At 36.0% G+C, this 15,395-nt stretch overlaps 1 protein-coding gene across 4 annotated transcripts in view; it reads left to right on the top strand.

Annotated features, from left to right (window-relative positions):
* LOC132114489 (glutamate receptor ionotropic, delta-2-like) overlaps window positions 1-15,395 on the top strand; it is a 398,065-nt gene that overhangs the window by 43,057 nt on the left and 339,613 nt on the right. For all 4 annotated transcript variants that reach the window (XR_009425331.1, XR_009425332.1, XM_059522629.1 and 1 more), the window contains exon 2: window positions 10,839-10,994. Coding sequence is in view for 2 of the 4 variants with exons in the window: in XM_059522629.1 (XP_059378612.1) it covers window positions 10,839-10,994 (156 nt within the window). In the remaining 2 variants the exon portion in view is untranslated. The remainder of the gene's footprint in view (window positions 1-10,838; window positions 10,995-15,395) is intronic.

Genomic DNA, 15,395 nt, shown 5'->3' with positions numbered 1-15,395 from the left:
ATGCTGCCTTATTCAAAATAGCCTTAAGAACTGTTAAATATGCCTAACTGAGCGCAGACACCTACTTAAAGTGTCACAATACTTGTTTATCATTATCTGCCTTAGTTTCAGAGTGTGGCTATCTGCTTGAAAATGTCACAACAAGCTAAATGCACTTGTGTGAGTGAGTGTAGCGGCTCTGTCTGAGAATCACTGAGAGGGTTGTCTAGGTTTAGAAAGGATGTCAGAGTCTTCTAACCTGTAATTCATGTTGATTTTCACTCAGACCTGCAGTAGAAACATTCACTTTTCACCCACGTGCACCTTATGTATCTTAATAGATTGGCCTCTTCAGGATTTACTTGAGAATGTCAGTACTAAGAGCCATGGTTAAACAGAAACATTTCTACCTCATTACTGAGACCACCTTAGCATTTTCACACTCTGGCTGTGTCTGAATGCTGAAAAACGCTGCCTTCAACAAGGCGCATCCAAATGCAATAGTCTGTCTACTAAAATGTTTTTATCTGGCTTATGTTTGAAAGCAGCAAACCACACACTGCAAAAATGTTTTGCTCACTTATTGTTTTTGTCTTATTTTCCAGTATAAAAATTTAAACATATCGAGGCACATTTAATTCAGATATAAAAATGTATCAAATTTAAGGAAGTTTATAGTTAAAACAAGAAATATTATGTACCAGCTGAGTATGAAACAAAATCTTTTTTTCCCTTTGAATTAAGTTTATTTTTCTTACCCCACTGGCAGATTTTGTTTTAACTATAAAGTCATTTAGCTTCTGAAGTAAATTTATTGTGATTTCGGAATGCTTGGATATTTCTACTGAAAAGCCCAAAGTGTATCCTTTGCTGCCTGTGACATCCCACAGTCATGCTGTGCAAAAATGAAAATGGCATCTGATTAGTAGTCTATATCTCCCTATTGACATATACGTGATCATATACAGTCTAAATATCTGAACTTGAATAAATAATAATTATCTTTGGTATTGATACTATTATTACTATATATTTTATATTACCACCTTATTTTTTTACGTGAAAGTAAGCTGTTTTGTACAGCTAATAATCAATGTTGAGGTCTCGAGACTGTATTTTAATGGTCTTGGTCTTGTCATGGAGTCGTGTGCATTTTGACTCGGTATTGACTCGGACTCGAACATACAGTATTGGGAATCGGACTTGTCCCAATCAAAATATTTCATGATTATTACTGTATGTTAATATTTCTTTAAATTGATATATCATTGTAGGGCCCTTTGGTTTCCGCGATGCAGAAAACGCGGACGGAATCGCGGAATCCAGTCATAAAAATGGAATTTACAGTTTAACGCGGAATGTCATAGAATTTGTCCAATTTTGAATCAATTAATCAATTAATCAATTAATTAATCAAAGTAGGTCAATGCACTTATATCAAATCACAATATGGTCTAGTACCTGTAAATAAATATTAAGCCAGAAAAGTCTATTTAAATATGAATCCTACATGTTCTGCATGTCTGTGTTAATGAATCAAATAGAAGCGCGACTTCGTTTTATTACACACACGGAACCGCGTTTGACGCTCGCGGTGATTTCAGCATCTGCTGTCTCACTAAATAAGGACGTGAACACATGAACAACATCTCCAGAACTGCACTGAGAGTCACTTCATGAGCATTTGACCATTTGATTTGAGTAAAACTAGCGTCACATCACATACACAGAACTGTAAGGTATTCACAGTATTTGCCAGAAATGTATTATTATTGTTCAGCAGAATGTAGCCTACTACTACTAAAATTAAACAAACATCATTTTTTTTAAGGAATAATCACACAACATTTCTTCCATGTTATATTTTTAATAGTAAATCCCCTGTTTACCAAAAAATTAAGTTTGCTTAATTTTCAATAATTAAAATAAAAATTTAATGAATGTTTTATGTCTTCATTTGATAACCAGAAAAATGTAAATACACAACAGAATTTGTGAGGAAAAAAAAATTGGAAGTCGTGGCCTAGTGGTTAGAGAGTTTGACTCCTACCTCTAAGGTTGTGTGTGTGTGCACTTTGTATGGGTTAAATGCAGAGCACAAATTCTTAGTATGGGTGGCCATACTTGGCTGTATATCACGTCACTTTAATCAAGTAAATAAAATACGGTGTACATGCCATGTTATATTTTATATACTGTTTGAGTATGGTAATAATTTTATTGTTTCCACCAAACATTTTACATACTCTTGAAGATTTCTTTAGGTCTTGTCTCAGACCCAATCTCTCGGTCTTGACTCGGACTCGACCCTGTCTGGTCTCAGTCTTAACTCGGACTCAACCCTTTCTGAACTCATGTTTATAATGGGTTTTATGTTTATGTCTCGTCGCTTTTATGTCCAGCCGGACAGGGCATCACAGTATGTTAAGGGGCGTAACATTTCCATCACACGCTTGAGGTATTCGGCCAATCACAACACACTGGATAGCTGGCCAATCAGAGCACACCTCGCTTTTCAGACCGATGAGCCTTGTAAAAATCGATGCATTTCAGAAGGCGGGGCATAGAGGAGAAACAATAATGTACAGTATGTGGAAAATAATGTTTTTTTTTTTTAACCTTAAACCGCATAAACACATTTCATTACACCAATTACACCAAATCATGTTCTTTTTAGCAGCATCATATGACCCCTTTAAATGTATAATTGGCCATGGTCATTCTAATGTGAAAAATAAAGTGAATATTATCGTTCAAAGTTTTTTTTTTTTTTCATTATTATTTTTTTAAATATTTTTTAAAAGTCTGCAGTGTCATATGATCCTTCAGAAATCATTCTAATGTGCTGATTTTGTCACACCCCTGGACTCATTATGTTGTGTGTTCTGTGTCCCATGTTTATTGTGTCATTATGTTTAGGTGTGTCTGGTCATTACCCTCATTAACATTCACCTTATAAGTTAAATTTATTTTTTAATAAAAATTTGAAAATTTAATTTAAAATTGAAATCTTTTGTATTAATTTTACATTTTAATCAAATTGATGCAATTATATAATTTTTTATATCTGTATCTGAAATTGGGTCAGTTTCAAAAAAGAAAGAAACAAAGAAATAATTGTTGGTACAGCAACAAATGTTCAAATGGCATTTTCTTCAATCCTTAGACTGTGTGTCATCCCCAATAGATTAATATTTTTGAGTGTTTTGAATGTATTAACATAGAACAGAATATAGACAGGATGCCATGTGGTAAAGACAGAGGAGGACGGAATTGCTAAGGAGGTTTAGACTTGAGTCACCTGGGCAAAAAAACATGTCAGTGTGTTGCCTACGAGGGCATGACAGCTTTGACCCCAGGAGTCATATTTTGCGCAACCCTTAACATACCCAAGAAAATTCTTCCAAAATGTGAAGAAGGTGCAATGTAACTCAATCTGATGGAGTCATCTCTATTGTTCCATACATGTCCATAAAAAAAACTGGAACAGAAAAAATATTAAAATTTAGCATTTTTATAGACTGTTAGATTGTGTGTGAAGGCTCATGTTATATTTAATGCACCCTTGAATGTAACCGAGAAACAGCACTTAAAAATCCTTTATGGCAACAAAGCTGTAGATACGGATGTGTTAATGAAGCATGCTTCCATTTAAGTGAGACAGAAAAGCATCAGTATATAACTGGATTCAGCCTCGTCACATCACAGCTCTAATGAATTCTGAAAATTGAAATTTTGGACTGACGGGAAAATATTAATTAATTATTGGAGAATTATTGGGGAATCAGAATCCCAACAAGGCTCAAGATCAATTTCCACTGTAAAATAGCAAAAGCTACTCTAAATATGTGAAACCCATAATGGCACTGCTCTTGATGGTGTAGTTAAATTAAATTTAAATGTATTTTTTTGAAATTATAGTCTTTAAATATTTGGCTGGCTATGTCTAAAGCTCTCTTGAATTAGTTGTAGATCATTAAGCATGCATAGCATGCATTATGGTGCCTTGAAGCTTGTCAGAAACCGGTGTCCTTAGGGAAAGCATGTAAAATCACTGGTGGTTAAGTCTTTGACCTACAGATACTCTTAGGTTTTAGACCTCAGAGCTGTGAACTCACTTCCCTGATTCAGGTGCAGGAACTTTCCAGCCCCTTAGGACTTTTTTAATGTGAGCTTTGCTTTTCGTCTCACTACAAATACAGACGTCGAGGACACAGCAGGGAGCAAGAGCAACAATCCTGGAGCTGTACGCAGAGGTGAAAATAACTCTTGTTCTGCCCCACTTTCCCCAGCTTCTCCTCTCATTTTTTCTGTGCCTTTCTTTCTGGTGGACAGTGTGTCTTGGACTGTCACTCTCTTAATGATGTCAAAGGGTTCCTCTCTAACAGGAGTCATGTCTTCACATGTCCATCTGTCTGAGGACTCAGTAGCCCTATTTAAGCCAGGTTTGATTAAATGTCAGAAGCAAAGATGTGTGCAAAAGGAAAAGGTGAAGGACATCAATGCAGGATGGAAATTGCTTTTAAGGGGCAGGAGAAGCTGGCAGCTCAATGCATTAATGATGAAGGGAAATTAATTTACATTATAATAATGAAAGTTCATCGGAGTCTGAGGGAGGGGAGCATGCAGCGTCTTTCGCTGAAGAAATGCCGTCTTTGGGAATATTTTTGAAATCTCAAAAAGGATAATGCACAGCAGGTGTCTCTTTGCACACACAGGTCATGTCAAGCCATCAATAGGGAAAGCTTTTGCTGGAGTTTTTTTTAAGTCCTTTAATATGGCCATTATACAGTCACCTGAATGAGAATGTTCCCTGATGTAAAGCTGAATACATAACAGACTTAACCACTCGTGACTCAGTCACGGTTCCTTGTCTTATAGCAGCTGTATTGTGAGAATCTCACAAACACAAATTAACAGTGACTATATTTTCATTTGTGTTTCTGTTATCAATTAACCCACAGTGAATTATTTTGCATGAAAACTCGATTTAGTCTTTCATGTAGCACAAGATTGTTGTCAAGGCTGGGACTAGTTTACACTAGTAAAGACACACAATACTGAAATGTACATTATGTTATACCATTGTTAGATTTTATTCTTTGTTTAAAATATATTATTGAAGCACAATTTTGACAAGCAACAGAGATTTCAGTCTTTTCCCATTCAAGTTGATAGGTGTTCACATGGCCCAGGCGTGTTACAAATATGGCCTTAGAGTGGACTGATTTGCCTCAAAGGAACTTCATCCCTCAATTTGGCAAAAACCAGTGAGCTTCTCATACTGAAGAACTGTTAAGCCATTTTCATGCTCGGATCTGATCCAGGCCTTTTTTCCCCAGCAAAGGCACATATTGCAAATGCATTTATTATGGCCATTGTGTAAACAAGCATTTTTCTGAGGTCTTAAAACGACTTAATTAACACTGTGTTTACTGGATGTAAATCATTTTCTTACATAGAATAAATATACTTTATGCCTTTACGCAGTCTCTTTGGTTAACCTAGTTATGCAGCGTGGCCGGGACACCAGCACACTGGCATCCCATGGCGGGAATCAGCATCCAAAACAGCATATTTATGCAGGTATTTCCAGCAGGGGTGTCATCATTGTTTTAATATGGTGATAATGGGCTTTGTTAAAAAATAACTGCAAATAACCACAGCAGGTTGCCAGTCATTCACAACAGTTGAATTCAGTTTCACCCCCAGCCCAATAAATGCAGGTACAGGCTTGAGAGTTGACCATCATACATCCTCAAACAAAAGCCAGAACAGCACTGTTTGTTTGCATGCTGGCAGATGACAAGAGGTCCGCATGACTGCAAAGCAAAAAATTTAGAGTTATTAATGGCTGACCGTGCATGGCGGGCCACTGCCAGTATGATAAACAGTGCTCGGTGTTGCTGTTTTTATATCACATATTATATCAGGCCATTACTGCACTCAGTGGTCTGCAAAGCTCATTAATCCACCTTGTCTCAGAGGTGTCACTGCAAACCAGCCATCCTTTTTAGATGCGCCCCGGTGGCCGTAAATCTTTGCCTAAGATTCGGAATCCACATGTCATCGCAATCTAATGCATCATCGTCATCAGGCTGTGCCAATGGCTGAGTTGTCTTCATCATCACCAAGGACCACAAGGGAGGATTGGTGTTGCGAATGCTTTGTCTTTTATCTTTGTTTACTTTATCCTAACTGTCGTACTGAAGGGTATTGATCTGATTGACCTAAGAGGTCAAGCTTTGGCTGGTTAGTATGGTCTAGTTCAGACTGATGATTATTATATATATATATAATATATATATATAATTTTTCATTTATTTTTTTGATGGTAAGACTCACCAAAGAGAGTTTCCAAATAGCAATTTGTTTACAAATGCAACGTGTCTTAGCTCCATTACACTGCCACCTACTCAGTTTTTGCAAGACAGTGTGTACTTCAGAGACTTTTCACCCAGCTGAGGTCCTCTCAAACTGTCTAACAGTGACAGGCTTGACAGTGTGCACCAATATAGAGCCTCTGTCTGCTCTTACTGAAATGTAGGAGGGAAGAAGTCATCTTTCATTTTCTTCAGGTTATGGCAGTTCGCTGAGAGAGAACACATTGCAGTAGCCGCTTAAGGCCAGTTATCCAAGCTCTTCCTTCAATAAATTTGACATTGCTTGAGAAGATAAGTCATTGTCATCAGTGTGACAGAATTACTATTGCAATGTTCAATGTTTGTAACTTTTTTTTTCTTTTTATAACAACAGTTGATTCTTAAATATTTTGTGCATTTTGATTGTCCTGTGTGTTTAACAATACATTACTATAACCTGAAATGTCCATACCACTTTTACTATTCTTTTATTTTTTGGGATTTCTTTAGACAGTCACACTACTTTTACACTACTTTTACAGTGTTCTGTGTAACTTGGCTCAGGTAATTTCCACATACACCTGGCAAACCTGATTTTACACGGCATCTTTACATTTTCTTAAACACATTGAAATGTAATGGAAATAGTTTTACCGTTTACTGCACTTTATTATTCCTTAAGTTTTAGAGGCTAATGAAAGTTGTCAAAAATTAGCATCAGTTAGCCAAAATAAGCAAATTTTATCACACCAGGTATTAGAAACTGCCATTTGAAGGTTACAGTAAATGCTAAAGAATGCTATCAAACCAAAATTGGTTACTAGTAGTAAACTGTATATATATAAGTTTCTCTGATGCAAGAAGTTGCATCAGGGACACCAAATTACTAATTGTAGGCTAATCAGTTTATGTTCTTATATTTTTATTTTGGATAGCTCCTTGATTAGCTGTCATTTCTTAATGCTGCTTCCCATTCCGATTTAATCCAAGAGGGTTTATCAGATACTCTGGTAAAGGTCTCTTCTCTTGGGACATGGTTAAAGTTGCACCACCTGGCTAGGACCCCCCATGTTACTGTGACCAGATGTTGTTATATAGTGACACAGAACTCTAAGACTTTATGAATCCAGTTGCTCTTGATGTGTCTGCTTGAACTAGACAGGGTGCTGTTTCTTTGCTCTTTGATTTATCTGATGAAGTTGTCTTTTGCCTAACAACTCAATTGCCCAAGAACTGCATCCTCTCTGCCTGTTTAGAGCCAAAATCCAGCAGCATGTCAATCAGAATTTGCAACTTCCCTCTCATACTTGCTCATGCACTTTCACTCTCTCACTCATCTGAAGAAGAGAAGCTCTCACGGGATAGGACTGATTAAGACAGGGAAGAATTTGATTCCTGTTGCTTTATTCCTCTTGAGAGTGGCTGCAGGATATTAATCTGGCCAGAGTTGCTTATGAGGACTTGCTACAGGCTCTTGAGCACTTTATTGTAGAATTATGTTTTGTTCTCAATCACGCTACCTATGTGTTTGAGGAAGTATTTGCTGCAATTTGAACAAGCATCTGTGTCCAACAAAAAGGTTGTTGTTATTAACATGCAAGTTCTCAGCAAAAAATAATTTTCTCAATGATTACCCCCCCCCCCCCCCCCCTGAAATAATGTGAACATCCTTACACCAAGGAAAGTTAATGAGAAACAAATATTTAAGGTATTGAAGGCTTGTTTTCAGCCTTAAGCCAAACATTTTGAATAGCATTTTTTTTCAGCATAAAACTCTCTATATTTCTAAAGAAGAAACATATTTGGATGATATGACACTTTTCTTGTGAAATAAATGTGTCTTATTTATTATTACTGGAAAGCAAGACAAAAATACTCATTAAGAAAGTAGTTTTTGCAGTTAGATCAGATTCCCTAATTGAATTCTGAATTACAGATGGTTTTAGTTGGCTTGATCATAATGCCCCCATCTACATCATTCCCCATCACTATGAATGAAATATGCGGCTTTAGAAGCTTCCAACATAAGTTTTGTTTCTATGGCAACTCGATTCTGTTCTCAGATAAAAGATCCATTATGATGTTTTGCAGAGGATTGGAGTCAAAGTGAATATTTTTTCTGAGATTTTTTTGTTAAAGGCCTGCCAGTTTTCCCAGAGCCCTGCAGGTAGTTTCTTGACTTGGCCTGTTCACAGCTGACCACATACTCTAATATGATATCTCCTGTGTGGCACTTATTGGAAGAGAACCAATTTGTCCCCACATACTTTGAAAATACTCTGCTTCAGCCTACTTCCCACGTACCACAGAGGGTTGACAATTTTTTGACATATCTCTCATGTATACAGGTCGACAAGATTCAATTTCCTTGTACATAGATATACAAGATTAAATTTTAGGCCCCAGCATACTGTTTTCTGCTGCAGCTAGATCTGTAGAGACCAACAAGTGTTTATGAAATTGCTTAGAGAAACATTTGAACTTTGCCTACACTTTTAGGTACCTGATGTGCACATATATACTAGCAGGAATTGTCAGTCTACAAAGTCAACAATCTTACCTAAAAGCTGGTGTATCTAGGATTCATTTATTTAATTAACAAAGTAAGGTGCTGAATGACGCCAGACAGAGTAATAATAATAAAACATTGATTTTTGGCACAGCGCTGCTGTCTGGAACTCATTTTATGTTGTACATAGTGATGATGTTTGTGCTGTGCTAGTCTTTTCTCATTTTTTTATTTTTCAGTATGTACATAGTCATTAATCATCTGTTGCTTCTAAAACATTTTGTTAAGTTTAGATATATATATATATATATATATGGTGGGCATAGATTATTTTTTTTAATCTAGATTAATCTCACTGTGATCTTGAAATTAATCTAGATTAATCTAGATTAAAATGGCTCATTCGAATTCTGCCGAAGGCATTCAGAATATGTGTGTTACCCAAATAAAATTGACAAACAGTAAGTCTTTGAGAAGAGGTTTATCAAGCTAGGTGGTGCATTAGAAAAGGGGCTCATCTCCTGTTTCCAAAATGCATCACAAAGTGCTTGAAAAAGCTGTAAACTAATTCCACATCGCACAAGGTGCAAACAACCTTACGCCTGTTTCACACATACTCCGTCTGCAGTGCGTATGCGTTGCATATTTTTTTACGCACTCATGTTAACGGATTCCAGTTGCGCTCCAGGAGCGTTGCGTCTGCAGCAGTGCGGCGATCGTATATGTACCGAGTAGCGAACTGCAAACGCGTCCTGTGTGAAAGCACATCGAGTCCGTGCTGCACCACATACGTAACGCACACAGACTGCATACGCACTGCAGCCGGAGTATGTGTGAAACAGGCGTGAGCAGGGCCGTAGCTGGGGTCAGCAGGGACCCGGTGAAGGTTGTACCAGTGGGCTCTGTTTGAAATTGTTTAATTTGTATGTTCGTTTATTTTTATTTATTTGTGCTATTTACACAATGTTTAAGTTTTTGTCAAGTTTGTAGGTGTCAAGGTACAGAAACCAAATAATTAAATGTAAAATAGCACTGGATAGTCTTCATTGTAAATATGAAATGTACAATCAAACATACATTTATTCAGATACCTTCAACATTTCTCACATTATTACAGTTTTGCTATATATATATATATATATATATATATAAAATTATATCTGGTTTCTGAATAATTTTTGGTTTGACTATTAAAACTACAAAGTAATTCAGTCAAGAGCAGTGAGTGATTTTCATTTTCATTTTCTTGGATTAACATTACAGCAGCCAGTAGCTAAATTAGGCGCAGTCACTTTAAGAGACGATGAACGCATCCAATATAATACGTACACATCCCATTTTTTTCTCAACTGTTTACTTTCACTTAAGAAATAACTGACAGTTTTTTCGAGCATAATTTCCAAGGTGGATATTTTGACATATTTGTCGGCACAAGAGCAAAAATAAGCAAATTCGATGTTCAAGTGTTTTGAGACGCCTTTCTCTGCGTGAGCCCTGAACACCAGAAGACCGCGAGTACTGAATTGGGCTATTTCACATCTTTTTGTTTGTTCAAACTGCGATTTGTATTTGTTATATATATATATATATATATATATATATATATATATATATATATATATATAAATATATGTATATATATATATATATATAAATATATGTATATATATATATATATATATATATATATATATATATATATATATATATATATATATATATATATATATATATATCCTGTTGTTTGTATTACATTATCATCTTAGATGTGTTGGTTAGTAAAGAACACAAGATACATGTACTCTAAACAAATACATATAAAATAAAATGCAAGTAAATAACATCTTGAGAACTTCTCTCACATGAGAGTTTGTTTTGGTCAGGAATTAGATAAAAGTGTTACAGAGCACTTAAGTTCATGTCAAGATTCTATTTATGTGTTCTGTTGTCAACCCCATGATAAATCTCCTTAAATTCTCTTGTTTTAGGGGCCATTTTTGATGAGTCTGCCAAAAAGGATGATGAGGTGTTCCGCATGGCGGTGGCTGATCTCAACCTCAACAACGAGATCTTGGAGACAGAGAAGATCACGGTGTCTGTGGAGTTTGTCGATGGAAACAACCCTTTCCAAGCAGTGCAGGAAGGTATGTCATTTGATTATTTAAATCTGTTTTCAAAACATACTCCTGCACATTTCTGGACTCATTCCTTTTAAATGTGAGCCTCATATGAGAAGCAATAACAAAAATTGCCAGTAATCTAATATGTGCCACCTCAGCTCAAGTCAAACGATAGTTAGATATGAACAAGATAAATTGGGTGAGTGTGTAGACAGGTCAGATAAATTGTTCTATGAGTGGTTGAGAGAGTAGATAGTATAGATAGGTGTTGGGTAGATAGATAGGTTACCTAAACTGATGGGTGAGTGGTTAGATGGGTTAGATAGGTGGGTGGGTAGATAGATATGTTCGATAAACTGGTGGGTGAGTGAGTAGATAGATAGTATATAAAGGTGGTGGGTGAGTGGTTAGATAGATATGGTATATAAACTGGTGGGTGATTGGGTAGATAGATAGGTAAGAGAGGTGGCTGAGCAGATAGAAAGGTCCGATAAAATTTGGTGGATGAGTGGGTAGAAAGATAGGATAGATAGGTGGGTAGGTAGATAGATACTGTAGGTATCTTAAGTCTGTGGGTGGGTGGGTAGATATGTACTGTAGGTATCTTAAGTCGGTGGGGGGGTGGGTAGCTAGATAGGTAAGATAAATGGGATGGGTAGATGGGTAGTGGGTAGATAGGTTACATAGATAGGTATGTACATTAGGTTGGATAGATCAGTGAGAGGGCATAAAGTTTAGATAGATGGGTGGGTGGGTAGATACTGTACATAAAGTATATAGACTGCAGTGCAACATATACAAAAATACATCATTCACATGAACTGGTGCGTACTAAATGTTGTAAACAGAGCAAATGTGAAGCACTTGTTGAGACAAACAGTTGTAGGCAGAGGAGTCAAAACAAGTCGATGTTTCATGCACACAGCGGAAAAATCATGGAGTCTTATGGCAGTAGGCAGGAATGACCTACAGTGGCACCCTCTGTTACACCGTTGAAGGATCACTCTGTCGCTGTATGCACTCTTCATTTCAGCAAACATGCCTTGGAGAGAGTAGGAGACATTGTTCATGATGTTCATTAAGTCGGACACCATTCTGCTCTGAGCCACTACCCCCAGATAGTCAAATAATGTTTGCATAAGACAAAAGACATGAATAGCCTGCATTTGTTTACTTCTTTTTAAAAATATACATATGATGATGTAAATAACTTGGTTGAAACTATGAAGAAGCTTAAAGGGTAAGTATGGCTAAATTAGGTTCATCTTTTAATCATTAGAACAAAGTCTTGCCTCAGTCCTCCACTTTGTATGCTCACTTGGCCTGACGTTATGCAATTGCCTGGATTCAACACTTTTATACTATAGCATTCAGAGGTCAGCATTATCTCAGCCTCTAATATTTGATTTAAGATAAGTGAATGATGCTGATGAGACCATGATGCTGTGGTTTCCTCAAATTAGTGCTGTTAGTTCTTGGAGCAGGGCCATTTTCTTTTATCCTGCAAGAAAAGAGGACAGGTACAAGGCCCTTGGAACGCTGCCATTCATGCATCAGCAGGTTCACTGTGCTCTATACAATTGCAGAGTTAACTAGCACTTAATCTATCTTTGGCATCTTTCTCGGTTTCTCCCTCTCTCACACATAAAAAAGTTTTATATGCTTGTTCTTATTTGTACCTAGGATTTGTTTGTTTGTTTTTGTTTTTGCCAAACTGTTTAACTATACATAACAATGGAGCAATAAAGGATTAATCTGCTAGATTGTTTCAAATAGACCAGGAACTAAACTCAGACAATGTGTGATATTTTACATTATGTTGGTATGTTGCTTATTTGCATGCGCTGTCTGCATTGTTTTGGCACAAGATTCACTAAAGGATAGTTTGTGCTTATTCCTTTTTATGTAGAACGGTTCTTAATCATACAGGTTGCTTCTATGTACCACGTTGTGGAGGATCTAAATAGCTTCATTCAAATGTGCTTAACCACACTGTAAATGGATATATGTCCCATCATGATGTTTATCTCTACTATTTGATCATCATTTTGATAAATTACTGCTACCATGATCAACAGAAAATATGCACAAATACCTCTTTTCAATAAAAGTCTGTTTACTGGCTGCCTAGCATGTGTGGTAATAGCGCAACAGTTATTGGACTAATGGCACTGACTGAGGCATGTTTGCACTGAGAAGAATGAAAATGTTAGAATAAATAGAGGCTAGTTAAATTGAACTGTGGGTGGTTAGTGTGTTAGATGTAGGTTTATGAGCTAAAATGCCGGACACTACAGTGGCGCAGTTGTGTAGAGGACATTTACATGTATAACAAGTGAAAATGTTATCTATCATATTTTGCTTTTTTTTTCTGGGAAAATCATCTCAGATTTAATGATAAAGGGCTTTGAATAATAATAATAATAACAATGCTACTTATTATTAACGCTAATAATAAGTAGCATTAAATGGCTGCTTGACTCATGCTCATTAGTAGTGATGGGAAGTTCGGATCAGCAAAATGAACAAATCTTTTTTTGAGTCATTTCGTTCATTTTGTTCATTTTAGCAAAATTTAATTACAATTTTATGTGTTACTTCCCTAACACATTGATCACACTACAAACAATATAAAACTATAAGGTTATAAGAAACAGAAAAGATTAATTCATTATTCACCTGGGTCTTTAGCCAGTGATTCGCTCACCTCAACTCTTATCTGACAAGTCTTCGGGTTTGAGTCGTTCCTTCATCACATGACAGCCCCATAAACTAAACCTATGCTGTCTGAGCTGGGAAGAGAATTGATTAGTTCATCTTTCGAGTCTTTCGAGCCGTTCGTTCTTTTGTGATGTGACGTGAATTTCCTTACAAATGGATGCATATTTTTTTCATTATTATCATTATTATTTTTATTATTTACTCTTGCAGTTACATGATGCATTTTTGGTCTAAAACTTTAGTTTTTTTATTTCTAGTATATAAATGTGTGAATGTCTGTCATGATGGCTCTTTTCCATAACACTGAATGTGGTAACAAAGGTTGAGTTGGTTATTATTATTAAGTCTCTTTCCAGCTCAGACTGCATAGGTAAAACTTATGGGGTTTTCATGTGATGAACGAACGATTCGAAAAACCAGAAGACTCGATACATGAACTAATCAATTCTCTTTCCGGCTCAAACTGCATTGGTTAAGTATGGGGCTTTCAGGTACTGAACAAACGACTCGAAAAACCCAAAGACTTTAAAGAGGAGAACTCATTTCAGTACAGATCCCATAGGATGTTGCGTATGCGCTACTGAACGAATCACTCCCCCAAAACGACTCGTTCGTTCCAAGTCACATTAAAGATTCGTTCAAAATAAATGAATCGTTCAAGAACGACCCATCACTACTCATTAGGTAACATCTCCTAATTAGATATGTTTATGTAAACATGTCTGACATTTTTCTGACTCTCTTTACTCTCATTTAATTGTCTGTGATACTTTTGCACTGGTTGGCAAGTATCTCAGATTTTTGTTCTCTTTTGCATCTGAGTGTTGCTGAATTCAGCGACACTGTCATCCTTTTAGAATCATGGAGTCTCAGAGGTGAAAGGGAGAGTGGGACATGTTGTAGTTGACCCTTTTATCTAATGGGGAGGCATTAACTAACTGCACCCTCTGCTATTGATGCTTCTTTTAGCTCAAAGAAAGCACTTCTCTTCTCTGTTTGTTATGCTTTACCATCCTTTCTTTTCTTTGATGGGTGATTCTCAGTGAGAGAGCCTAATTACAGGTGCACATGTTTTATGGTTGCAGACGATTCTGCTTCTTATGGATGTATGATTCTGAACCTTATGTATACAGTACCTCATTTGTTTAAACATCTGTTCATCTTCTAAATATCAGCCTCCTGTTATGCGATTAGATGAAATGCACCCAGAAAAGCTTGTCTCTCTTGTACAGTCTGTTCTAGCTTGGAACTTTTTAACAGGCCAAGAGATTGAAAACAACAACAACAACAAAAAAAACAACAAAAAAAAACAAAGTTGTTATAATTAAAAAAATAAAATAAAGAAAGAATAATTTACTAATAATTATACAAGACATATTTTTATGGAAGTGATGGAATAGAGTAAAATATATATATATATATATATATATATATATAGTCTTGAAACAATTCTGCGTTTGTTAATATAGTTTTGATTCAAGTATCTTCTGTATTATATGAATTATATAAGATATATCTGAAAATGGCCTTTTAATTAGTTTTTTTCCTCAACCTGTTTCATCAAATTCAAATAAAGAGAAAGAAAGAATTTAAATTATTGTTTTTTTTTATTATTATATATAATTTTTTTTAATTAATATTCTTTAGAAGCAACATTGCATACAATTGCATTTTGTTTTTTTTTAAATAGCAAATTTACATTTC

This window comes from Carassius carassius, chromosome 34 (genome assembly GCF_963082965.1).
Source record: "Carassius carassius chromosome 34, fCarCar2.1, whole genome shotgun sequence".
Taxonomy (NCBI): Eukaryota; Metazoa; Chordata; class Actinopteri; order Cypriniformes; family Cyprinidae; genus Carassius; species Carassius carassius.
Note: the sequence above shows the minus strand (reverse complement) of the source record. Positions and strands in the feature narration are given on the sequence as shown.